General features: G+C 38.6%; 2 protein-coding genes across 8 annotated transcripts in view; one reads left to right on the forward strand and one right to left on the reverse strand.

The window, feature by feature from the left end:
* mapk9 (mitogen-activated protein kinase 9) lies at positions 1-22,625 on the forward strand. Of its 3 annotated transcripts, none has more exons than XM_007244552.4 (12): positions 3-282; positions 7,512-7,663; positions 8,586-8,715; positions 8,809-8,867; positions 9,693-9,831; positions 10,705-10,870; positions 11,713-11,784; positions 16,507-16,689; positions 16,901-17,025; positions 17,165-17,228; positions 18,324-18,395; positions 18,549-22,625. In XM_007244552.4, exons 2-12 carry the CDS (start codon positions 7,548-7,550, stop codon positions 18,686-18,688), a joined length of 1,266 nt encoding a protein of 421 aa, XP_007244614.3. In that variant the 5' UTR covers positions 3-282; positions 7,512-7,547; the 3' UTR covers positions 18,689-22,625. The 3 variants fall into 3 exon arrangements, with proteins under 3 accessions (XP_049322256.1, XP_007244614.3, XP_007244613.3); XM_007244551.4 differs by having other exon boundaries at positions 4-282; positions 18,546-22,625; XM_049466299.1 differs by lacking the exon at positions 11,713-11,784 and having other exon boundaries at positions 1-282; positions 18,546-22,625.
* The window catches only part of si:ch211-247j9.1 (rho GTPase-activating protein 24), a 27,776-nt gene continuing 23,429 nt past the window's right edge, over positions 22,601-26,947 (reverse strand). For all 5 annotated transcript variants that reach the window (XM_022676165.2, XM_049466298.1, XM_049466297.1 and 2 more), the window contains 4 exons: positions 26,443-26,516; positions 26,236-26,357; positions 25,062-26,079; positions 22,601-24,251 (listed from right to left, as the gene is read on the reverse strand). In XM_022676165.2, the coding sequence (XP_022531886.2) occupies positions 24,014-24,251; positions 25,062-26,079; positions 26,236-26,357; positions 26,443-26,516 (1,452 nt within the window). In that variant the 3' untranslated portion in view covers positions 22,601-24,013. The remainder of the gene's footprint in view (positions 24,252-25,061; positions 26,080-26,235; positions 26,358-26,442; positions 26,517-26,947) is intronic.

Here is a 26,947-nt window from a genome sequence, read left to right on the forward strand (position 1 = left end):
GCTGTCGAGCGCGCGCACACAGACACACATTCTCTCTCACACTCTCTGTCCCACCAACCGCCGCCCTACAGTCATGCCACTGACACACCGGCAGAGCCGCGGATTTCACCCCGAAACCCTATAGAGAGACCCGGGGAAGGCGCAGAGCCGCTCACCGGTCCGCTGGCCGCTGCTGGAGGTGAACCGCCCAGCCGGAGCCGCTCACTCTTCCGCGGCCGAGGCTCTGCTGTTCAGCCGCTGTGTATGGGAGTGAAGCGGGGAGCGCGAGCAGACGAGGAGGAGGTGAGCTAGCTAATGAACGTTTTCCCGTCTAATATGAGAGTAACAGGGCGCTCCCCTGCGGTACTACGCTGTTTTCCGCCCTTGTGGGACTTACGGAATGGGGGCTGTCCGTCCTGGCGGTGTATTGTTGTAGTTTAGCCGGAGTTTACGTCGACTTTGGGCGGCGTGCTGGGCTGTGCTGTGCCGCGTTAGCTGCGGCCACACATCTGCAGAGTGCTGGTCTGGAGCTGCTGCCGTGGCTGAAGGCCACGTTCGCCCATAAGACCAGCCGCCTGTTTAACACAACGGTTAGCTGGCTAGTTAACTTCTCTTAAAGCAGCAGTCTGTAATATTTTTCTTTTAAATGAAAACCAGTAGTATTTCTTAGTAGGGAGGATACAGACTTTTCTAATAGATGACATCAGTGTGCTTCTGCAGCCCATCTGCAAAGCCAAAATATATTCATTTTTAAAAGGAATAGGTTTCTGATAGGTTTCTGAGAGTTTGTTTTGGCCATGACAGGTATTGCTGGTAGCACTGCTAATAGTGCTGATACAAGACCTACTGCTAACCTGGAGGTATCAGAACAAAAAACTCAGTCTTCAAAAGCTGAGTTTGGAGACTGAATGCTTTTTTTTTAATCAAAAGAAACTCAAAATTAGCCCGTAAGAGCCCACACCCATTTCTGAATATTAATGCCAAATTCAAAAGTGAATCAGATAATTTCAGTAAGCATCTCATTCAAGTTTTATCTTATTGCGGGAAAATGACTGTTAATATTTTAAGGTAAAAATTATGATGTAACAATGGACACAACAATTTGATGACTTGTATTTTAGGTTTGTTCTTGCAGTTGTATCAGAACTAGTTACACAGAAACGTAAAATATTTAATTAAAGTGTGTGCATTCTTAAAGGTCTCATTCCGTTGTTTTTTTTTCCATTCATTTTAAAATGTCTAGTTGTGGTCTCTAGTACCAATGAATGCTATGTGAGCTATATGTATAACAGTTTTTTAGTCCGGTGGAGGGGTGGGCGGGGAGAAAAAATAGGATTTCGGCTTTTGCTCATAAATATTTATACCGGTTAAACTGGTAAAAGCAAAAAGTTCAGTTTTAAAGGAACTACTTTTATCTCAATAGCTAATCCGCTACACATACATTCTGTGAATAAGGTCAGATGAACGAACATACTTTCGCACACTGTCCTGTGATGATGCTTTCAGGATGTTCAATGGATGAAAATGTATAAAAAAACATTTTCTGAAAAAGTTCTGTAAAGAATTTTCCACATCTTTAAAAAAAAAAAAAAATGTGTGTGACCCATATGTCACTATGGGCGTTTTTGGGTTAAAACTGAAAAGAGATGGCACGCTAAAAAAGATTGCTTAATAAAATTGTCAGATTCTTCTGACTCTAAAGTAGGCTGTACCACAATACATGCTCTGTGCAATTACACATTCTCACCAGAGAGATCTCTAAATACCCAAACCATCCAGATTGTCATTTTAAAGAGGACACCTATAAAAAGTTATTGTTAACATCAGTCTTAAGTGTTTTTTTCTTTTTGCCTCTTTCAGTTAGTTAGAGTGTGATGGAGGAGAGCCATGTTCACTTCAGGCGAGATTTAGTATTTGCTAGAGTAGAGTTTGCTGTCAGGTAATGTTACCGCTGAACGTGAAGGACATCCTTATAGTATAAATGTGCTGCTAACAAAAAGAGCTAGAATAGGCAGTTGTTTATGTGGAATTACTGGGGTTTACATGAAATGTAAGGCCATGTTTTGGATCTCTATTAATTTTTTAGAGGAATATAAGCTCATGTTTATTAGCTAACCTGTACAGACTGTCATGTATCTGTAAAGGAGCTGAAATGTATGTGAAAAGATAGAAAGCCAGCACTCACTTACTACTTTGACATATTTTTAGTGTAGCCCTGACACTAAATTAACAGATGCAAATGGAAATATACTAGTTACTCTGGTCTTGGTCTACAGAGTTTCTTGGTCCAAAATTATCCCCACTGATCCAAGATCAGAGCCTTAATTAGGGAACATATCCTACATCAGCATTTTCAGCACTCTGAAAAAGCTTTCGAAAGACTGGCCCAGTCCTCAGTCAGGGTTGCCAGATCGATACAGTGGTTTCTAGCCAAAACCTGTTTTAAAATCTGCTGCCAAAATGCATGAAACTCTGCCCAAAAAAGTTGTGATAATCATATCAAGAGTATAACACACTGTAACCAACATGGCCTAAAAATAAACTGCAGATATCTGAAATATATACAGATGAGTAATGACACAAAAATAGAACCTTTTAATTAAAACAAACTTGCAAGCAATTAAATGGTGTGAACTGGTCCATTCTGTAAGTCAGTTACTCTGTCACTGTGATTGATATTGTCTCACCAATGATGTCAGCATATTTAATTTTAGAACATTTTAAAGGTTTATATGTGCTGTCATACACCATACTGGTGGCTACTTGCAGTGTGCTGCCACCATCTGTGGGTGGGTTTGGTTGTGTTTGGAATCACGTTTCATTATTGATCACAATTTGAAATGTTGAGTCAGATTTAATCATGGCTCAGGAGGGATAAGATGGCACTGAGGGTGGAGATAACGTACAGCAGCTCTGGCTGAAAGTCTGTGGGGCCTTTTTAGGTCACCAAATGATCTGCATAGTGCATACCCTGGAGCTCTTCACGCTGACCACTGCTTCTGCTTCTTTTTGGGAGTATGGCGTAATATCCTTTGGGCATGCGTGTGTTCGTCTGTGTATGTGTGTGTGTGACTTAGAGAAGGCATTTGGGCTTGTTTTTCATCACATTTGGATTTTAAAACTCGTACATTAAAGCTATCTCACCATGTTCTCAATTTCCGACCTCTTCTGTTCCACATATTGGCTGCCCCAGCAGACAACCACCCCGACTGAATTTGAATTGGCTCGCTTATCAGGCTGTAGCTTAGCTGTAAAAGACAAGGCTGTGTAAAAAAAAATAAATAAAAATGTCTGTGTCCTCCACTCCCAGACGAACAGGAAAATATGGGCATGGAGCAGCCGAAGTGGAGGCGAGGGGAGACCTGTTTGCTGCAGAGTGCCTATCTATCGCTCAATGATTCAGCACTGGAGGTCCAGGCGAGGATGGGTGTAATTCAGCATGGACGGCTGTGCCTGGTGGCTGTGATGCAGGGAGATGGAGAGAGAGAAAGAGTGTTGTTTTATGGCAGCATCTTGCCCAAGGATTTTTCTTTTCCCCTGCCATGCAGCTTCAGAAAGATAAGAGTGGCCAAGAAGTACACAGTCAAGACGAGAGCAGCTTGTAAGAGTGTGTGTGTGTGTGTGTGTGTGTGTGTGAGAGAGACAGCACAGATTTTTGTTTGTGTAAATAACATAGCATTATCTGTGTAAATAGTGTGGCATTTCTAACACAGTTAAATTAGCAATGACTGTGCTGTAGTTAAGCAGACACATTCTAAAGTAGGGCGTCTTGAATATCTGATTAATAACTGAATTTAACCTTGTTTTTTTGTGACTCACTGTGCCTCTATGACTCAACCTAGACTAACTCTATTTCTTTAAACAAATTGCTAACACTAAAGCTGAGGGTGCAATGTACATTCTTTTTACAATAGCCTGTGTTAGTGGGCCATAGTAGATTTTCTAGTAGATTTCTTATAGGGAGAATCAGGTTGTTTGTGAGGTGCACAGACTCTGAGTCTGAGAACAGTCTGAGTTTGCCAACCATCAAACAACACCAAGACACATTACACTGCAATGGCAATGCATCATCAAGCTTTTGTAATTTTTGTCATTTTAAATTTGTAATTTTTCTGATGTGTTTCAAGAAGCAATGTACTTTACTTTTTGGAATCAACCATATATAAAATCCAGCTATTCTATTGTTAGCGATGTTTGCTAGCTCTGCTGTGTTTTGATACTATGCCAACCTGACTGAAGGTCTCTTTGAAAATGGTAACCAGTAGATTGTGTAAAAAAAACTTTATTCAGCTTCCTTTAAGCAGCACAAAACATTCAGCACTTTCAGCAGAATTCAGCACTGGCTATTATGGGGTTCTGCAGCGATGTGTCAGGTCTGTATAGCCAACTAGCTGTTTAACAAGAAACTGCAGATCATGGGACCTTGCAAAGAGCTGCTTGCAAAAATATGAATTATATGATTTAATCAAGTCCTCAAAATTATCTGCTTATCGTTCATCACATATTTTGGCTAATAAACTGTCAATAATAATATGTAGCTGATTGATTCTTCCACCCTTTCGTTATCATTGGACCACATACCAGCTCCATATTGTAGTGATATTGTAGTGATATGGTTTTATTCTCACCAATACATTGTTGAATTTCCATATTGCACATTGTCATGTTTTTGCAGTGTTGTATCAGGATTTTGGGATTAATTGTTTTTTTTTTGTATTACTTTTTATGACCTTAGTTTAGTTTTGTAAGCTTTATTATAGAACATTTGCAGTATTCTGTATTGAAAACACAACTGCGGTGTCATGATAACCCCTGTTGCCTTTTTTGCTATTCAGTTATTGGTCATGCATTAGTCGGAAGCAACATGATACCACAATACATGTTGGTCAGTTACAGTTTTTCTTATTGATCTGTGTGCTCTTGGCTCTGCTGCTTAATTTCCTACTGTAAAAGTGATGCCATGACAGGCTGGCTGTAGGCAGGACCAGCTCCATTAAGATATTGGATTATAGAGCTCTCTTTAACCTGATTATGTTCATCCATCTCCATACTGGATCAGAGGGCCTTAAGGAGAGAGGGAGCAGAGGCTAACCTTTCGCAAAGCTGCAGCTTATGTCGTTAAGGCTGTGGCGAGTGTGGAAATGCTAATTGGGTTTTTGCTTAAATTTGTGTTAAGCCAAGTCCTTCAGCTGGACCCTCTTTGTATTTTTTGCAGTTTCTAGGTAGAATCAGAGACAGAATATGGTGAAATTGCTATGCATTGCACTAGCCTACATTCTTAAAGTCTCTAAGATAGATGAATTGTAGAATGCCAGAGGACTGTCTTTAAAACAGTTGGAAAACAGCAGAGTAGATGAAATGCTAAATTGGTGAATGAGGAAGGGGAAGGGGGCGTGATTTTCTCTATGGAAGTGCCCTAACTGTTGATGCACTATATTTCTAAGCTTCTGAAAACACGCTGAAATCAAAAGGCACCAGCGCATGAAAAACAGGGCTTGTTTCCTGTTGGGATGACGCTCTCCGCTTCACTGTTCTGAGATGAAGAAAAGCAGTGAAAGAAAGAAGAATCAAAATTGAGTCGCAGAAGACTTAACTCCCTGTGACAGTCTGGGAGATGATGTCAGTGAACAGTGGAAGAAAAAAGGTAGTTAAAGGAAGCAAGTGGAAGCCCGGCCGAAAGTTGTAGCTGTCTGTTGCACTAAGGGTTGGTTTAAAGTGATGCTGCAGTATGAGGAAAGAGTGTACATACAGAGAGGGGATATGAAGGGGACGGTATCTGAAGAAAAGAAGAGAGAGTCTGAACTGAGATAAGACGTCTAAGTTTGAGAGGAAGAGAAGAGACAGTTTTATAGGGAAGGGAAAGCTGGAGAAGGGCATCGTGCTGAGCCTAATCAGTTTTTCACTATTACGTAAACTCCAGGAAGAGAAGGAAGGGCCTGGTGAAATCATACCACTGTGCTGTGTTTGTGTATGTCTCAAGCACTGCTAATCGTCAGGAAGTTTTTTTTTTGTGTGTGATGAAATTTTGGGCTGATGCTCCAGCATTTTTAATTTTTCAGCCAACTCTTTCTGTTGCATGTATAATGTGCTGGCGGTTGTCACAGACACTTATTTGTACTTAAAGGAATAGAAAACATTAAGTTCTGTAAATATCTTTGTGAAATTCCAATGTTTACTTTGGGCTATGATCAAATTACAGCGTCAGTCAATTCAGATTTTTTTTGCTTGGATCAAATTTGTCTGTCTTAATGCGACATTTATACCTAAACAAGCTGTATCTTCCTGTAATGTGAACAAATATGTCCCTGAAATGGTACAAATAAACATGAACAGACAATTTTAAATCATGTCTTTTAACAACACTTTACGTAACAGTCTCATTATATTAATTCCCCCCCAAATTTGCATACACCTAGCCCACTAGCAAAACTACGTCATAGAGCAACTTAAAATACCCAATAAATATGTCGTTTGGCAACTTTAAGCAGTAGGAGTGAGAAATGCATGTCTGCATCCTCTGGCAGTTCTGTAAGTATCAAAGGCTATGGTTTTCTGTTATCAAGGGATGCATCAGGAATGCCATAATATTCCTACAAATTCCTCCCTCTGAAAAGCTACTCTAATCTCCAAAATTATCTCACTGAAAGAATACACTATACAAGTTTACAACTTAAAAGTGCTTTTTACAATTCTTAATATTTGAACTTAACACCAAAATAAAACAAAAAATCTTTAGCACCCCATTCAGAAGCTTTAACTGATGCATTTTATAAAATAAGGTGTAATTCTGGTCTAATTAAGTGTTTTTTCTTTACAACTGTTGTGATTTAGTCTGATCTTTGTTTATGCGAAGCTTGTGTTTTAATGTGTCTGGTGTGTCTTTATGCATGTCCTAAGTTTTTACACAGCAAATGAAAGTAATTATTCACCACTCAATTTATTTTTAATTGTACATACACATCACCTTTAACCAAAAACATAAGTAGGTTAATGTTTACTGTAGATATTTGTCTTCTTTCTGGTGGCTTCTGTTGTAGTTTCCAGTAGGTATGATTTCTGTTCTAATCAACTGAAATCTATATACTGTATAAGACAGGTGTAGGTCAGGCCCAGTTTACCAAAAAGTAGGGAATATTGGTATTACGATCATCTTAATAAAAAAAATTAAGCCACTTGACTTTATCTTTACTGATTAGAAGATGGTTGAATATGATGCTCGCTTGACCATTAGTGAATCATATGTGTGCAAAGATGCTTCCACCAATAAGTTTTTTTTGTCCTGTGTTTTTTAATTGGCTCGTAATATTGGTTTCTAGGTGACATTTGTCGTGCGCCTCTCGATGATGTCAGTGATGCCGTATGTCTGGTTCTGTCTGTATGAGTCATTCCCAGTGTCCTCTCCTCTCCTACACACAGCCCCGAGACAGTCAACCCAGCCGAGAGCGAGTGAGCAAACTAGAACAGTCTCTCTCAGCAAGTGTTTCATCTTTCTCTATCCTTCTTTTCTTCTTCCTCTTCCTCTCTGCTCTCAGGTCTGATTTGTCCAGGAGCACTGAGTGGGCGGAGCCATGACTGAAGGGGAGGGGCACTTCTACAGTGTGCAGGTGGGCGACTCCACCTTCACGGTGCTGCGGCGGTACCAGCAGCTCCGTGCCATTGGTTCTGGAGCGCAGGGCATCGTCTGGTGAGTGGGCTTTTACAGCACTGCCAGCATGTCACCTCCCCCAGCTCAGCTTGTTCATACTAGTGACTCGTCTCTGTTGAAAAGGAGGGATGTGATTTTTTTATTAGTCATGAGAGTAGAGGACACTGCATTCTGCTGCTGAAATATACTAGTGTTTAAAGTGTAGAAACAGTGTTGATAATGCTTTAGTTTGTTGCATGTGCATTTGGGTTGTTTATTGGTGGAAACCTTGTTATACTGTCATAGGCTGTGGTGCGGTTTTATATAGTGCCCAAAGTTACATTAATAAGGTCCTAAAACCAGTGACCCTACCTTTTCTGATTGATCACTATTGTACGCTTATTTAAACAGGACAATGCTGTCCGCATACTGCTGCCACCTCAGATATATAGATACTGTGTCGTAGCCACATGCATCGCAAGACCTATGCCTGATTGAAAAATGTGTGGAATGCTATTGGATGCACTGTCAACACTGTACCCCAACTGCAAAAGCTGCAGTAACTTTGGAAATGTAGAATGAAGTTGTATGGGATGAATTATAGCAGGACCCCATTAGGAAACTGTACAAGTTCATGCCCAGATGTCTTGCTTTATACATCATCTTTCTGAAGATAATTGCAGTGGTAACTTCCTTCTTCCTTCTAGAAAGTTTTTTTGATGAGTGAATGAAATTGCATATTATAGCATATTCTGTAGTATTTTAGGTTTGATAACCTTTCTAAGATTTGTCCCAAATCACACTGACAGAATCAAGCATTGTACAAGTTATTATTGAATAAAAGTTCATTTATTGTTAAAATTATGTCAGTCTGGCATTCTGCATCTCTAGTAATCGTGATGATGATGATGATGATGATGATGATGATGATTGTGCTGAAGAATAATCTCCTGTGTCCTCTTTTCTAATCTGTTGTCTGCAGCTCTGCTTTGGACACTGTCCTGGGCATCCCAGTAGCTGTAAAGAAGCTTAGTCGACCTTTTCAGAACCAGACTCATGCCAAGAGAGCCTACAGAGAACTGGTGCTGCTCAAATGCGTCAATCACAAAAATGTACGCGTCCACCGCCCCCACATTCACTCCTCAGGCCGATTAGCTCATCCGACTCCAACGTTTGTCTCTTATCTTTCTCTCTTCTCTCCGCAGATCATTCATTTGCTGAATGTCTTCACACCTCAGAAATCCTTGGAGGAGTTCCAGGACTTGTAAGCTGATTTGTTTATTTATATAATTTTATGCTTACTGTGCGTGTCAGATGGTGTGTTCTTTTGGGGGTTTTTAACTGCTTCAGGAAGTTGTTTTCTTAGAGCCCAGGTGGGGTTATTCATATTCATAGACTTGCTGAGGCTGTAACTTACCATCCCTGGGTACAGATAGATAATGTGGTGTGTAGTGTACCGGTACATATGAATTTACTTGTCTATAAATACTTTCCAATAAGTTAAACTTTTTAGATTTAATTTGTTGCCAAATCTAATATATAATATCTAATAAATTCTAAATAATTACATAAGTCTGTTGTTAAAATTTAATATGAGTTTAGATCATGCTGCCCAGTTGCAGTTCTAAAATATGAAAGATTCTTGATTCATATGACTTTTTTGATCTTTAAAAACTGCACGCACATGCAAAATATGCTTTATATTCAGTGAAGTTAAGACTACTTGTGAGCAATGAACAAGATATGTATAGAGAGAACTAAAGAGACAGGTATGGACATAGAGAGAGATCCTAACCACTCAGAAATAGTAAGGCCAGTTGTGATCACTGGAACTGGAACACCATGGGGATCCAACTCTCTGTGATGGGCCAAAGTCTACAATACTCAAGAGACTATTTAAAAGTACATAAAAAAGTAAAAGCAAAGAAATGCTGAAACAGATGTTCAGATTAAATTACACAAAAGGATAATGCACTCATTTCATGGGTGTTTTTATTTGTACTTTTTCTGTATAGAGGGAAAGCTGAGTCATGGAGTAAAATATAGTTATAGAACAGTCTGTCCTACTTTTGTTGTTCGATTCTCTCAGGTACCTGGTGATGGAGCTGATGGATGCCAGCCTGTGTCAGGTTATCCATATGGACCTGGACCATGAGAGGATGTCCTACTTGCTATATCAGATTCTTTGTGGGATTAGACATCTACACTCTGCTGGCATCATCCACAGGGTAAAGAGCTTTATTTGACCCTGACTAAGGTCTGCATGAGTTTAGTGTTTAAAGAGTGTAAAGTGACATAGTTCATTAGTACTGATGATAACAATGACTATAGAATAAGAGTGCTTATTATGTACGATACATATGTTTTTGACTGATAGAAAACGGTACAGAATGTCAAATCATGATACTGTTTTATTTTTTTTTTATTTTAAGCTAAATCTGTCAAGATAGCCAATTTTATTTACATGATATTACCTGGAAATTCTTATGATAAATGATAGAGTAACTTAATGTCTCTACGTTTGTTCTGTAATTCATTTTTACTAATAACTATTATTGCACATTGAAATCTAAAAAAAATATTGTAAGAGGCCTGTATTATGCACATTTTAAGCATATCTGTATATAAAAAATAAAATACTTGGTATCTATTCTAGTGACCATTCTACACCTAAAAAAAACATATAATTGTATTGAGCACATACAGATAAATGATTAGAATTATTTAAATGCTAATTTGCACTGTATAGTAGCTTTCCCTATATAAGCTGATGCTAGACTCTCCGTATTTACATTTTTCATTCATACAATTCAGATACTGTTCTTTTGAACAATCAGATATTTTAAAATGTGGAAATAAAAAAAAATTAAATGCCTGTCCTTACTGAAAAGCAGTTCCAGCAGCGTTTCTCATGTTTCAGCTGCTAATATTACAGCCAGTCAACTGAGCTTTTGTAAGCTTTTGCCTTGTTCATTTTGGACATATGGTACGAGTGTGTATTATGTGTGTGAATTGCTCATAGGATGACAGGCAGTACTTAACAAGAATCTCTATGGAGACCAGTCTTGTGTAATTACATCCTGTTTCGTTCTGCCCCTCAGGACCTGAAGCCCAGCAACATAGTGGTGAAATCAGACTGCACTTTAAAAATCCTTGACTTTGGACTGGCAAGAACCGCCTGCACCAACTTCATGATGACTCCGTACGTGGTGACCAGATACTACAGAGCACCAGAGGTCATCTTGGGCATGAAGTACAAAGAGAATGGTAACTTAATGATAATTTATTGTGTCTCTTTATAGCTGGGTTTCCATTGGTAACAACAAAATGAACTACCCATAAGTTTGTTCCGATCAGTCCTTTGCGATGTAATGAAGTCACTTCCCATAAAGGAAGCTTCCTGCCAATTCCATAGGGCTGGCTTCCATGACTTCCCTATAATAAATTGATCTGAATTTTTTGTTGAGTAGATCTTCTTTTGTTTCTGTTAGAAATGTAGACAGATCTAATTTCTCTGACAAATAGATTTTGAGCTGTTTGAACTCAGTTTACAGTTAGAAAGACTCTCTGTAAAAGCTGCATAGTGGTGGCATTCCTATTTAAACCCTTGTCTATTCTTCAGTCCAACAATACCTCTCAGCAATGGTGTTTGTATTTGTTCTCCAGACCTTACACCTTTACATTTTCATTAAGGGTATATCATATCACAATAAAATTGGTATCCTTTTTGAAGCTATAAAAAAGCTGTTTGTTTTTGAAGCTATCTTTTTTGTGTGTTGCTATTTATTGTAAAATGAAGGGATTTTTGGTATAATTATTTGTTTGCAGTTTGTGTGCATGCACTAAATATTCTCCACTTTGTATTTTTGTTGCATTATTTATTTAGTTAAATTATTATTTTCTACAAATAAATATAAAAATTATAGCTACACAATGTAGTCCATATTTTTTGCTAAATAGTAATGAAGTAAAATGCATTTTGTTCCCAGAAAAGGACAGAGAAAACTTTAGATTAGTGTTAGCATTAAAATTAACATTGAAATTTACATAGAAAACTCCTATTTGAATGTGTTTTGCATGTGTTGTTGCTAATGTATTTGTCTTTGCAGTGGATATCTGGTCAGTAGGCTGCATCATGGGGGAAATGGTGAAAGGCAGTGTTATATTCCAAGGCACTGATCGTATCCTTTTAGCTTTCCGAGCCCCACGTTGCTGCTTATTTGACTGTGGCTTGTGTTTGAGAAGTTGGCTGGATGGTTTAAAACACACACTTTGTAGCTTTTTGTGTCCTTTCTGAAACAAGGCCAAAGGTGTCAGGATACACTTCCTTTCCCACAGGCGTTTGTTTGAATCGAGTTGGCAACTTCCTTTGATTAGCTGCTGAAGTACTGTGCAGCGGGATTGTGCACACAGATGGCAGCAGAATACATTTGCAAAGTCTTGACTCTCCTGGGAAGCAGGGGACTCTAAGTGTTCTTTTGAGACTGTCTAGACTACTTTGCATCTTTCTAGCTCAGTTGAATATTTTATGGCTCATTGACTGAACATAGGCCTTCCTAAGATCTAAAGATGCTTTTAATATGCTTTCTTTTCATATATACATTCACCAGCTGTTTGTGTGTGCAGTTTGTGCTCAGTGTGCTAAGCTCTTATATTCAGAATGTACTTTATTGTAAATGAAACCAGTGATCACATCAGACGCTAAAAATACAATTAACATTGATCTTTTCCTCATATATGGATGATTTCTTTACATAGATTTTTATATTAGTTAAATAATTTCCTTACTTATCATGGAACATATATCCTCAGTAACATTTGTTGACAGATTGACTCCTTATGCTAGCTCACTCTTATCCGTCAGTGTTTACATTTGTCAGTCATAGATTTCAGATACTGATCTTTTAAAAAAAAAAGGAAAAAAACATTGACATTCATCCTTATTGAAAAGCAGTACCAGTAACATGTATCATGTTACAATAACTTATATTACAGCCAGTCTAGTGTCTGAGCATTTGCCTTGTTTATTCCTTAATAACTTTTTTTGACTTTAATATTGCCCATTACAGCAGATGAATGGGCCAATTTTTTTTTTATATAAAAAGAGTGATTTTATTTGATCAGTTTGTGCAGTTGCAATTTCTTAATATTCTTATTGCTGGAAGTACATTTGTTATGCTTTTATTATAACAATATTTTTAATGGTGTCAAATACAATATCATTATAGCTAAGCTATTATTTCCAGGGCAGTTTATTGTTAAAATAAGAACAGATATCAGGACAGGCCTAGTATTGCACATGTATCTCCAAAATGGCAAATTTAAAGAACATTTATATGGATTTTGTGATCAGTATATAATGTGACGTCACATTGTAAGTAGGCCAAACATTTGTTTTGTGCTAAATGAAATATATATATATATGTGTGTGTGTGTGTGTGTGTATATATATATATATATATATATATATATATATATATATATATATATGCGTATAGACGTGTATATATATACATACGTATATATATATATACATACGTATATACGATTTTGTGTTACAATTTTGTGTTTTCCATGAAAAGTCACACTTATTCACCACCATACGTTTTGAAATGAATAGAAAATAGAGTCAAGACATTGACAAGGTTAGAAATAATGATTTGTATTTGAAATAACATTGTTTTTACATCAAACTTTGCTTTCATCAAAGAATCCTCCATTCGCAGTAATTACAGCATTGCACACCTTTGGCATTCTAGCTGTTAATTTGTTGAGGTAAGCTGGAGAAATTGCACCCCACGCTTCTAGAAGCAGCTCCCACAAGTTGGATTGGTTGGATGGGCACTTCTGGCGTACCATACGGTCAAGCTGCTCCCACAACAGCTCAATGGGGTTCAGATCTGGTGACTGCGCTGGCCACTCCATTACCAATAGAATACCAGCTGCCTGCTTCTGCTGTAAATAGTTCTTGCACAATTTGGAGGTGTGTTTAGGGTCATTGTCCTGTTGTAGGACGAAATTGGCTCCGATCAGGCGCTGTCCACTGGGTATGGCATGGCGTTGCAAAATGGAGTGATAGCCTTCCTTATTCAGAATCCCTTTTACCCTGTACAAATCTCCCACCTTACCAGCACCAAAGCAACCCCAGACCATCACATTACCTCCACCATGCTTAACAGATGGCGTCAGGCATTCTTCCAGCATCTTTTCATTTGTTCTGCGTCTCACAAACGTTCTTCTTTGTGATCCAAACACCTCAAACTTGGATTCATCCGTCCACAACACTTTTTTCCAGTCTTCCTCTGTCCAATGTCTGTGTTCTTTTGCCCATCTTAATCTTTTTCTTTTATTAGCCAGTCTCAGATATGGCTTTTTCTTTGCCACTCTGCCCTGAAGCCCAAAATCCCGCAGCCACCTCTTCACTGTAGATGTTGACACTGGTGTTTTGCGGGTACTATTTAATGAAGATGCCAGTTGGGGACCTGTGAGGCGTCTGTTTCTCAAACTAGAGACTCTAATGTACTTATCTTCTTGCTTAGTTGTGCAACGCGGCCTCCCACTTCTTTTTATACTCTGGTTAGAGCCTGTTTGTGCTGTCCTCTGAAGGGAGTAGTACACACCGTTGTAGGAAATCTTCAATTTCTTAGCAATTTCTTGCATGGAATAGCCTTCATTTCTAAGAACAAGAATAGACTGTCGAGTTTCAGATGAAAGTTCTCTTTTTCTGGCCATTTTGAGCGTTTAATTGACCCCACAAATGTGATGCTCCAGAAACTCAATCTGCTCAAAGGAAGGTCAGTTTTGTAGCTTCTGTAATGAGCTAGACTGTTTTCAGGTGTGTGAACATGATTGCACAAGGGTTTTCTAATCATCAATTAGCCTTCTGAGCCAATGAGCAAACACATTGTACCATTAGAACACTGGAGTGATAGTTGCTGGAAATGGGCCTCTATACACCTATGTAGATATTGCACCAAAACCAGACATTTGCAGCTAGAATTGTCATTTACCACATTAGCAATGTACAGAGTGTATTTGTTTAAAGTTAGGACTAGTTTGAAGTTATCTTCATTGAAAAGTACAGTGCTTTTCCTTCAAAAATAAGGACGTTTCAATGTGACCCCAAACTTTTGAACGGTAGTGTATATATATGTATGTTTGATCTCTCACAGTTCCAATATCACAGTTTATATATCTGATTAACCTAATTATAATCTAGAGACAGTAGAGACAGTGCATTACATTTAATATGGCTGGCCTGATCAAAAACGTTTAGTCCTTTATGGAAAAGCTGCACTGCATGGTCCACAGTTACAGTCACAGATTTTCCTGTTGTATCACAGTTGCTTAAGCTTGTGCTTGATAAAAAACAAATATAGTTATTTTGTGTATTCTTGCTGCTGCTTGCTTTTCAGTTCAGAATCCTTCTTTATCGTCCAGTGCTCAGCTGTAATTTAAACCTTTCGTGGACATAAACACACTCTCAAACAAATAAAAACATGCCTACAAATAAAAGTACAAATACAAGTAAAAGGGTGATTTTATCAGTCAGCATTCCAGCAGTAATGGTAAAATAAAGAATAGCCAGATGTGCATGCACATGTTTGTTCCTTGTAATTAGGACTAAACATGCTTCATTTATTTGGGCCTAAACCCCAAAATCATTAAATGGTGATCTGTATTTCTGACCTACTCTTACGCTTAAAATATGTGTCATGCAAAAAATATTACGTACTGCACCTAAATATAGATTATTTTCCACAGAACACATTCCACACTCAGCCATGTCCGTCTAGATATAGATGATAAACTGTGCCTGAGACTGAGACTTTTTGTACAGTTTGTAAATGGATTGGAATCTCTTGTCATATTTCAATTGTCAGGTATTATACAGTGGCATGCAAAAATCGTGGCACCCCTATTTGTTTCTATGAATAGTTACATGAGCAAAAGATGACGTGTTTTTCAGAAGGCATAAAATCAGAAGTGACACTTGCACCAACTATTTATTTATTTATAAATTTTATCTTTTTGTGAAAAACATTAATCCATTTAGAACTTAATGGCTACAGCTCAGAAAGTTGGGGAAATGTCTACCATTGTGTATCATCCTTTTTTAACAACAGATAGGAGTGTATTTTGTCTTAGAGTTACTGCATTGTTCAGCATTAACAGTGCAGGGTTTTTAACTGTGTTTCGAAGCGTAATGGTCATAATGGATCTATAAATTCTAAAAAAAATAAATAAATAAATAAATAAAAAAGCGGTAAATTTGATTTATCTGATCACAAGTTTCTCATTTTGCCTCAGTTAGTTTTAGCCCAGAGAAGACGGAAACATTTCTGTATTTTGTTGACGTGGCTTTTTCTTGTACATTTGCTTCTCTTCACTTTGCAAAAAAGGATACATTTAGATATTTTTGCAACAACTGGTAGATTTTCACAGATATAATGTACTGTAATTTTGTAATTATTGCATATGTTTTTAGAATTTTATCAAGTTATCTAACCTGATGTGTAATAGTTGCTTATGAAATGGGGTATATTGTAAATATAAATTTTATTATAAGTACAACCAGTTATCTTAATCATCCAGAGTTTGAGTGCATGATTCTTGAGTATTAAATCTTTAGTTTGTTTGTTTTGTTACTTCCTAGTATATATATTATAATAATATAATAATATTATATATATATATATATATATATATATATGTAGTATTAAATATATATATATATATAGTATATACTAGGGACCAGATTGCTGCCCACAGATGTAATATCAGTAATGTATGGTTTACCTTTGACGTTGTGTTTTTCTCTAGCCTTATTAGGCTTAATCTGGGTTATGTGTTTTTTTTGTATTATAATACAATGTAAAGATTCTTAACTCAGCTCCTGACAGATATTGACCAGTGGAATAAGGTAATCGAGGTGCTGGGCACTCCTTCTCTAGAGTTCATGAACCGTTTAATGGAGACAGTAAGGAACTACGTAATGAACAAGCCCCAGTTTCCTGGAGTCAGCTTTAGTGAGCTCTTCCCTGACTGGGCTTTTCCTTCAGAGACTGAACATGACAAGCTCAAGAGTAAGACTGCCATTCCTCATTTTTTTATCCTCTCACTCGCTCTTTCTGCTGCATTGGTTCTCAATCAAATTCCATTTCTCTGTCTGTCGCTCTTTCCTCGCCGCTTTATCACTCTCTAGTTTATCTTGTTCTCTGACTGTTACATAACCCATCCCTCTCACAGCATTCATCTCATCTCATTTTCAATTTCAATAATTCTGTCCTTCTACAGCTAGTCAAGCTCGGGACCTGCTCTCGAAGATGTTGGTGATTGATCCGGAGTGCCGCATCTCAGTACAGGAGGCCCTTAACCACCCCTACATTCACGTTTGGTACGACCCAGCCGAGGCCGATGCGGTCAGTACATGCCCCCCCTACTCTCGCACCGAATTGTCCTTTCCCTTTGACACTGTTAAACTGAGGACGTTTTTTATTATTCCAGACAGACGTCGCCGGTTCAGGTCGTGATTTGTAATGGCTCTTTTTATATTTGCAGCCTCCACCTCAGATCTCAGACAAGCAGCTGGAGGAGAGAGAACACAGCATAGAACAATGGAAAGGTAGAGACTTTTCTGGTTAAAATGACAAAATCAGCACAAAACATAAATAACCATTTTTCTATTTGAATAAATATGGGTAAACATGATCAGCTGAAGTTTGTTTCTGTAGTTATGAGCTGGAGCTATGAGGCTAATGGGCTATGAAGCCACCTAAATTAGCTTTGTGCAAATTGTATGCCTTGATCCTTACACACACGTGTATATAACTCTATGAACTCTAGCATATTCTTAATCAAGGTCACATGACGCTGGAATGCCACATCTTTTCAAACTACTGTTAATGCAATGTCATTGGACAGCTTAGGACACCTTGGGACACATTTACGACAAATTGGACACCTTAGGGGAACACTAATTTATTAATAACAATAATTAAGTGATCTCAATTAAAAGAGGCCTTGGCCAGCATTTTGGTTAATGATTGATGGAGATGACACACATGGTGGCTCATGTCCCCCCTAAAGATGCATGACAACTTGTTTGCCTAGGGGTGCAACGACTTTGACAAAAAATGTTATGTGCGAAAATGGGATTGAATATCTTGATACTGATTTTTTTCAGCACTTGGTTTGGCTGCACTAATTTTTTCCAGGCTAAGAAGCGATTTTGTGTGTGTTGTATATTGAGGACTTCTACCTTACTGTTCCTTGCTCTGCCTCCAGTTTAATAATGTCACGTGAGCATAGTCTGCAGATTAATTACTCTCTTTGTTGCTGTGTACAGGTATTTCAGTTTGAGTGTGTTGTTATATAAGGAGTTTATCTGAAAACTAGAAAAATCAATTCATAAAGCAGACCTAGATCTGATTGTTCATGCCATCTGTTTTGCATGCCTACAAAAATGACTCTAGTCTGATCGGAAAAATCTGTTCTGTGTCACATTTTAAGGCAAAAATGGTGGTTTGTCAAGTGTAACTTTAGTAGTCTCCCTAACAAAAGAGGCAAACTCAATCATGTTCTGGCTTAATATGCTGCTTTTGGGATAAGGGAGGATTAGTCAAATTGGATTTTTGGCAAGGCATTGCTTTAATGTGCTAAATCACTGATAATCTCGGTCTTCCTAATATGGTCATTCACTTTCTCTGCCTGTGTCTAGAGCTAATCTATAAAGAGGTTATGGACTGGGAGGAGAGGAACAAGAATGGTGTTCTTAAGGAGGAATGCTTAGGTGAGTCATTGATGACCTAAGAGCCAAATTCACCCCATCCACCCCCCTCCACCCACCTACCCAATCCCTGCTTCATGTCTGTGCTGTGTTTCCAAATATGAGTATTTGACTGTGTGTGTGCGTGTCTGTGATCTATTTTGTTATTTGCAGTAGATGGAGTGGTGAACAGCAGTGCTACAGCCTCTCAGTCCTCCTCCATTAATGACATCTCCTCCATGTCCACTGAGCAGACGCTGGCTTCCGACACAGACAGTTCCTGCATCGACACCATTGCCGGGGGGCTTGAGGAGTGACAGTGAGCCTCTCCCCACCCCATAGTTCTTTCTCTCTCTTCTCTGTTTCTCTTTCTCTTTCCCTATTTTTCTCTCTCTTTTATTCATTCTCTCTTACTTCTCTAATGCCTCGTCTCGCCCACATTTTTCCAGATGGCATTGTGGTCCTTGATTTGGTCCAGACTGTGGAAGTCTGACTGAATCAGTGGGGCTCTTGTTGATTACTGAGTTCTTTGTTTTTTTTTCCACCTTCAAGATGAGGAAAAATGAATGTCTATCTTTTTTCCCAGTTTGGTTTCTTTGCTTTTTTTTTTTTGCTTTTTTTTTTAACACATTTATGCTGCTTGACTAGTAAATTTCCTAGTTGAGCATGTAGGCTAGATGACACTCCATCAAATTCTATAGATACTCTATGTGCTCGTATCAGTCACTGTGTTGAGGATGTTCTTGCGCTAATGAAATTAAATGTAATGGTAATGTAGAGAATTTGAACAAGTACTTTAGGTTATGGCATACCCACCAACTTGCACTCAATGGTGATGTGCTAAATGTAGCTCACTTTTACAGTTTGCTCTCAGATTTTTTAAAATATTTTTTTTAAGTTACTTTCTCTGCTACGAAGTCTATTTGAGCAGTGTTTTAGAAGTACCATTTTTGGTTCAATAAAGAGCATTGCCTCAGCAGAATAAGGAGCTGTTACTGTGACCTAAGTATCAGGGGTTTGAATTCCAGGTCACGTTGCTTCACCATCAGCAGTCGAAGTCTGAGAGAACACAGTTGGCTCTGCTCTCTCTCTGGGTGGGTAGATGGCACTCTCTCTTCTAATGACTGCCATCATGATGCTGGCCATCACAGGTGTTTGTTAGCCGTTGTATCAGAGCTAGGGATTAGGTGCTTTCCTCTGACTGTATTGGCTGCCTAGTGATGCTGCATTGGTGGTGGATGTATCGGAGGTAGCATGTGTTAGTAGTCTTTACCCTCATAGTAAGAGATACATAGTATGTGGGTGGGTTTATTGGTTCAGCTAAATTGGGGAGAAAATTGGGTACTAAAATAAGAATTGGATAAAAAAAAACGTATGAGGGTTACAGAAATTTGTTTTCTGATTAAAACATTCTTCTTGTTCACAGCTTTTTTTTTATGGACCCAGAAATAGTTATTCTATGACATCACTCAGAAAGACTTTGTAGCATCTTTAACTTTTAAAAGTGTGGGACTTTTTCAAAAAATCTTCAAAAATTATTTTTGGTAGAACTGATTTCATTAAGTGGTGGCACCATGGACAGTCAGTCCTTTAGTCACCCTTTCTTTCTTTTTCTCTTGCTCTCTCTTTCTTTCTCTCTCTCTTTCTCTCAACTGATATTGCCTTTCATGTCATTCACCAAAACAAGCACAGACAGACACTCGTGGAACAGGCTAAATAATAGCACGCTCCCCGTTCTGTAAAAGTTTCAGTACTCAAGTTTTTAAAGTATTGATGCATGTTGCTTACCTTGAAAAATTAAGAAAACGACGACTACAGACCCTCTGCATATGCCTGAATAACACCTATAACAAATGGTAGTGCCTGCCTCTGTATATAGACACAGTACACTTTGTTTTTAAGCAGAAACTTGATGATGATGCATCTCACTCATATAGGGTGTAGCCATGTATATAAGTATATAGGTATATATAGATTGTGTAAATGTTCAACTTTCTTCTGTGTTGTGGGATTCTGATTTTATGGCTTCTCGAAATATGATTTAGCACAAGTACTGTATAGTTTAAGCATACTTTGTTTTGAAACAGTTCTTGGAAAATGGATTTCTTACATGAGGAAAGAAAAAAAACTTGCACATAAGAATGGTAAGTGATCGTATGCTGTGTGACGTACATACGTTGAAGACAAACGCTAAAACTGTGGAAATAGTGAACAAACCTTATTCGGTTTGGTATCATTCCAAAAACAACTTATGAACAATTTCTGAAGATTGTAGATCTCGCTGCATGAGCTGAAAGCTAACCATTGCCTTTTTTCATTTTCTCAAATTTGAGAAACCTGTGCGAATGTTGTACGAATCGTTTCTTCTTGTGAATGACTTTAAAGCAGTTTTTACTAAAACAAAAATGTTTTTTTTAACATTTCTTTATTCTTGTACAGTGAGGGAAAGAAACCCCTCCATTCTGTGTATTCTGCAGTCATTGCTTATTCAGTGGCATAACTACAGCAAGTGTCAGTGGATTCAAGCCCTTTCACCTTGGATCACCACAGTGTGCGGTACTCAGTAAACAAGACATCACCTTGTGGGTCTTCGGTCATCCAGTTTTCATCTTTGTTTTCCACTCTGAAATGAGAAGCTCGAAGGTATGACTCAGAAATGAACATGGAGAAAAATCGGAGAAAAATAAACATAACCCAGAGCTATTCTGTTGTGTGATGGAAAAAGCCTGATGCCACAGAGCTCCATGATGAATTGCTTTAATGCAAGTGTTGGGATTGCAAAACATAAGGACAACTATGTTTAAAAAAAAAACTCCCAGATTTTAATGACTGACTGGAGGCTTCACAACGGACTCATCAGTACTTGGACTTAAGGTGGTGTACATGTATTTGTGTGTGTGGGTGTGACTTTGGCCTCCTGCAATGGACTATATATGGGCTCTATCAGACTGCAAGATTGGCCCTTCACTAACTGATATACTAGAAGTGTGATCTAAGGATCGTGACCATTTATCATGCCTTAAAAAGTATAATCCACCCTCAATATCTGCTGGTCTCCTGCCCTCTCTGCACAGTTGAAAAATGCACGTTATGGCATGTTAAAATTTGGAAGGTGTTAAAGTTCTTTACACTTGCAGTTTAACAGTGTGATACACCACGATAAATCTTTTTACTTCTGAAATATGAAATGTCATCAGTACAGAAATTGAATAGGAGTTTCAGTAATATTTCTAACCTCGTGGGGGCACCCTAGCCAGGGTTGGATTGTTTACAATAAGCAGCAGCAAGGAGCATGTATGTAAAGTTAAAAAAAAAAGAAAACATTGAAAACAATGTTTAGTCTTTAAATGCTCTTTAAGATACTCCCATATTTGGCATCATGCAATTAAAATTGCTGTAAAATCATGCACCTTTATTTAATTTGTTTTGTTTTATTTTGTTTTGATCTACTAGCATCTGAATGAGACATGTAGGTGTGTGAGACCTCAGCAGGTGCTGCTTCTCATAATAGTAGCATGGTAATACTGTATTCAAATAATGCAATATAGCATTGTGATTTTTTTTTTCTTTTCTTTTTTTTTTGCGTAAAGCGTTGGATTAGCACTGGTAAACTTGCATATAAGTGTAGAATCAAAATTTTCTGCAAACATCCAGTTCTGTAATGAACAAAAAAAGTGCACTGCAGTGGTATTAAATTCTTCTTAATGATACAGAACAAGCTGGCCACCAACTTTCTTAAGGGCTTTTCTTCCTTTCGGTTTTCCGGTTTTCCTGTTGCCCATGTGGGATAGGGTGTGTGTCTGTATGACTGTCACTTTGCTAAAGATGGATCAAGATTTTTTTTTTTTACTTTTTTTTTTTGGTCTGCATTTACCATCAGTGAACTCTTCCAGCAGCAGTTCTGTTTTTTGTTTGTTTGTTTTGGTTTTTAAGACTATATATCTCCATTTTAAAGCCTTGGACAAAACCTGAAGAGTTAATATCTTACCTGCTATGTACGAGTATGTCCGTATTGCTTTTTGTGTGGTTTGTGTTGTCGTGTCATGTACGGATTCGCTCTTGGCAGGCTCTCGAGAGTAAAAGTTCTTTGGAGCTCCTGCCACGCAACCCTGAAATGTCTGAAACATATGCAAAATCTCAAACAGGATCCAACTACCATGTACTACAATGGAGAGTCTAATCCAGTTTTCTGTATAAGAGAAAAAGAACAAACATCTGTAACAGCTGGCCAAATAAAAAGAAAAATTTTAATGATGTGCTGGTTCAACATTTCTTATATATGTTTTTTATTTCTGTATAAATGCATAGCAGGTTTCATGGTGTGTCTGTGTGTGTGTATATACATATGAATTTGAATGGAATTTATTAACAGGTTAGGTTATTCCTAAATATAAGTAAAATTTCCATGAAAGCACCAGCTTCAGATATAGAGTCAATACATTAATACTTCATAAAAAGTCCTGTCTTAATTTTTTCCCCTACTTCCATGCTTGCTAGAACTATGTCTAACCCATCTTTTGGGTTGTTCCATTCTCTCTGAATACCTGATTAACAAAATCCATCTTTCAGACAGTCAGCTGTTTCATGATGATCATGCTGGTCCACCTGGTTTCTACTCTGTTCTTAGCACCTGCACTACTTGAATACTTGAAACACTCAGGCCTTCTCCTGAGGGAGGCAGAAGGCTATTTCTTTTTTTATTGCTGCAAGCCTAAAGCCCTATTCGGACAGAATTTGTTTCTCAGGGAGTCCTGGGGTAATTTTCCCTTTTATGGGGGTGATTTTATTTCCGTCCGGAACGACCATGTATGTGTTTTTCTCAGACGTCCTCTGAAAAAAATTACAGGCAGAATCACCTACTGGTTTTCGCTGAACTCGCTGAACGTGGTTGTCGCGTTTAATAAAATAGCTATTTGTCCACTGACACGCACCGTAATTACACTTTTGGCGCGCGTTTCCACAGAGATCCACGTAAACACAAAAGCGAGTGGAAATGGAGGAGCTACTGAACGTGAGGTCATGTGACTGAGAAAACCAAAAAACTCACTCGTCCTCCTGTTTTTTTTTTTTTTTATTGCATTCCGAATGCAGGTGTTTTATCACTGAGTAGAAGTGTGAAATATTTTTCACAGACGTCCCCCGAGAAACTAAGCCTGTCCGGATAGGGCTTAAGACACTTAAGACACTTTTACAGTTTTCCAGTACAAGTCACCAGCTTAAACTAGACATTTTGACACAGTTGCTTTATATTTAAAATATCTCACATTTAAAACTTTGAACTCCCCCTACTACCCATAATCATCAATTTATGATCGTTCATGCTGATTTTTACAGCAGGGTAGTTCCATGCTGGTAAAGCTGGTTGACCAACTTAGATTTTGACCAGTGATTTACTGGTTTAGCCAGTCTACAAGCATGATAAACCACCACGACCAGCAAGACCAAAGTGACCAAAATCAGAGGCAGCACTTTTTTTTGTTGTTGAGTGTTTGATAAAGATCCTTCAACGTGAATGACCAGGTTTTCAACTACCTTTACCATCAAATACCACTTTTTTTGTTTCCCATCAAGCCCCCAGTTTAAGAACTGCAGTCTCAGACCATCCAAAACCAGTAACAGAGACTGGTGGCAGTGTTTGGCAGTCAAACGCTTTGAATGATGCGCTCTGTTTTACGGGCCTCTGAGTTGAGTTCTCCAAAAGTATGAAAGAACTGCTCCATCTCTCTCTGCAGTGTGGTGTTGCGCCGGTCTGCGTCCGCTCTGGCTCGTTCCACGTTCCTCATCTTTATTTCTGCTGCACTCGCCCAGTGCCTTTGCTGCTCCAGAGAAGCCCGCAGTCCCAACACCTGCCCCTGGAGGTCCTCATTCCGCTGCTCCAGCCTGGAGACATGGGTTATTTACAAGGAGCAAATTATTATTCAACATACACTACTGCTCAAAGGTGGAATTCTTTTGAACAATTAAAAACGTAATTTTACTTAATATTTCTCATGTCTTCATTGTTATTTAAGGTAAAGCTTAAGCTTTAAAAGATACATCAAAATGTATCTTTAAAATAGAACAGAATGTCGCCATGAACAATTCAAAATGTTTGCAATTCTGTACATTTTTGCTCAGATATTGCACCCTTTAATTGACTACCCCATCGTGTACTTTGCCATGACAGAGTGGAGACATGCAGGACATAAAATAAATGATTAAGCTAGAAAAAATATATATTTTTTTTTTATCTGAAATCCTAAAAATATTTCAAAATATTGTCAAGAAAATTCAAAATCTTAATCATTTGTATTTTAAAAATTTAAAAAGTAATTCAGATGGTGAGCCAAATGACCGTGACATCTTCATGTATTCTCTTTGCCCTGCAATTGTATTGTTGTATATGTTTTTTTTATTTTTATGACCAGCAAGACAGGATGCATGCAAGGTGCTTCCTGCTACAAGAAATATAATGAACAGTAAAATTTTCTACGCAAAGGCAATGTGGCTTTTATTGTTCTGGTGCACCTCAAACAAACAAATCTTTTGTTGTGCAAGTTGTGCAACTTTGAGAGATGGCGTAATTATGATGTGGAGGGTATAAAGAAATCACAGAATCATGGCACAATATGATAATTGCTTAACTTACTAAGAATTAATTCATTAATCAAGTATGAAAGTTATTAATATTTAAAGCCCTAAAATGTTTACCTGTTGATTTTAGCCTCATACTCTGCCTTCTGTCTGACCATTTGCTGCCGGAGCCCAGTCAGTAGGCACTGTATTGCTTGGGAGGCAACAGGACCTTGTGGGTCCCCATTCGGAAGAAAGACTTCACTGCTGCCTGTACTCAGAGGGGCATCTGTGGGGGCAGAGGAGGAGGCAGGGGAGTTTGGACGTGGGTCCCCTTCTCCAGAGTCAGTTCTAAAGGAAGAGAAACGTACAGCGCCGTGGCAGAGACTAGCCACTCTGTCGCGCCTGCCTTCCCCGTCCATGGGCAAGATTTCGCAGGAGGACCAAGAGCTGCTACTGTCAGCCAAACTAGGAGATGCCTCCAGTCCTTTTATTTCAGAGGCTGCCTCTTGATCTTCCACAAGTCCATCTGCTTGCACCTCAGTGCCCATATTGTCATATACTGACAGGGTGCTGTCCTGGGCATCGCTGTTTCCACCGCTGTCCATGTGGATTCTGTCATTCCTCCATTCAGACTGTTCTACATCAGGCCAGCTACAGGCCTGCATGTAGTCGTCTCCACCTTCTGCGACTGCGGTCATGGAGGACGACGCAGAAGGTGGGCTAGTCAGACAAGGGATAAGTTCTGTGCTGGGAGACAGCGCTAAGAGACTGTGATTCTCATAAATCAGAGCTGAGCTGGGCTGAGGAGAAGCCCGAGGCCTCCGGTGCTGTGTCTCGGACATAAGACGTTGGGTTCGGAAACTTTGGTAGGATGATCTCCTCTCCGTCATAAGGGGTAGGGACAGTTTTCTTGAGCCCTGCATGGATGTCTGTTGAGTTTGTTGAGGTGGTTGTTCGCCACTCTGTCCCACCTGAGGTTCACTTAAATGCCCAGTGGACTCTGAGAACACCCACTCCACCTGACTGCAGTGTCTGTGGGTGTGAGTGAAGGCTGGTGCCGAGGTTCCTGGAGGGCTGTGTTGGTTTTCTTTCAAAAACAGCATGCAGTGCTCTCTGATCAGCTCTGACATTAGGTGCTGCACTACTGCTGCCCCTAGAAGGAGAGAGAAACCAGATTTCAAGTACTTCTATTTGAAGCATTGTAATATAAAACCCCAGCATTTTGATCTGGTGACATAAATAACACTTTTTCATCTCTCTTCAACTACCTTGCACCTTTTGTCAGCCATATTTAAAAAAGTATGCTCACCTCCAATAATACTCTCGGGGTCCTCAGCTTTGGGTCGGAGGATGTTTGGCCCAAAAACAGTTGCTAGGTTCTGGATGCTCATCTTGTTGGTGCTTGAGTATGCCTGGACCTCATTTAAGAACCTGCAGGAATAAATGAATTAAACTAACTGTTTTAATGTTCTGATGGCACATATATTTTTTTACCTGTAGTCCCCCCACTACTTACTGGCAGATGTATTTCAGCAGGTTGAAGTTAGCTACAGGAAGTTCATGTAGAAGGCTTTTTAACTCTAGCAGTCCCTGAAGGCAGAGGAGAAAAATGTGTAATTGCAATTTGTGTAATTGTGGAAAAGTACTTTTAAGTATATTTGTCAAATACAAGTCAGAATTTGGGAAGCAATTGCATCCAACAAACCTAACAGACCACACTGTTTTTAGAATAAAGGTACTGGATGTTGCAGTGAGGGTTGTGCAAGGATACTGATACTATTAACTAGACTATTTTGTCCCCTCCTCACTGCTTTAAATTTAATAGAATAGTCTTATGAACTGCTGCTTTCCTTTCAATGTATTTCCTTATATACAGTTGTGGTCAAAAGTTTACATACACTTGTAAAAAAACATAATGTTATGGCTGTCTTGAGTTTTCAATAAGTTCTACAACTCTTATTTTTCTGTGATAGAGTGATCGGAACACATACATGTTTGTCACAAAAAACAGTCATAAAATT

The sequence above is a fragment of the Astyanax mexicanus genome, chromosome 17 (assembly GCF_023375975.1).
Source record: "Astyanax mexicanus isolate ESR-SI-001 chromosome 17, AstMex3_surface, whole genome shotgun sequence".
Lineage (NCBI taxonomy): Eukaryota > Metazoa > Chordata > Actinopteri > Characiformes > Acestrorhamphidae > Astyanax > Astyanax mexicanus.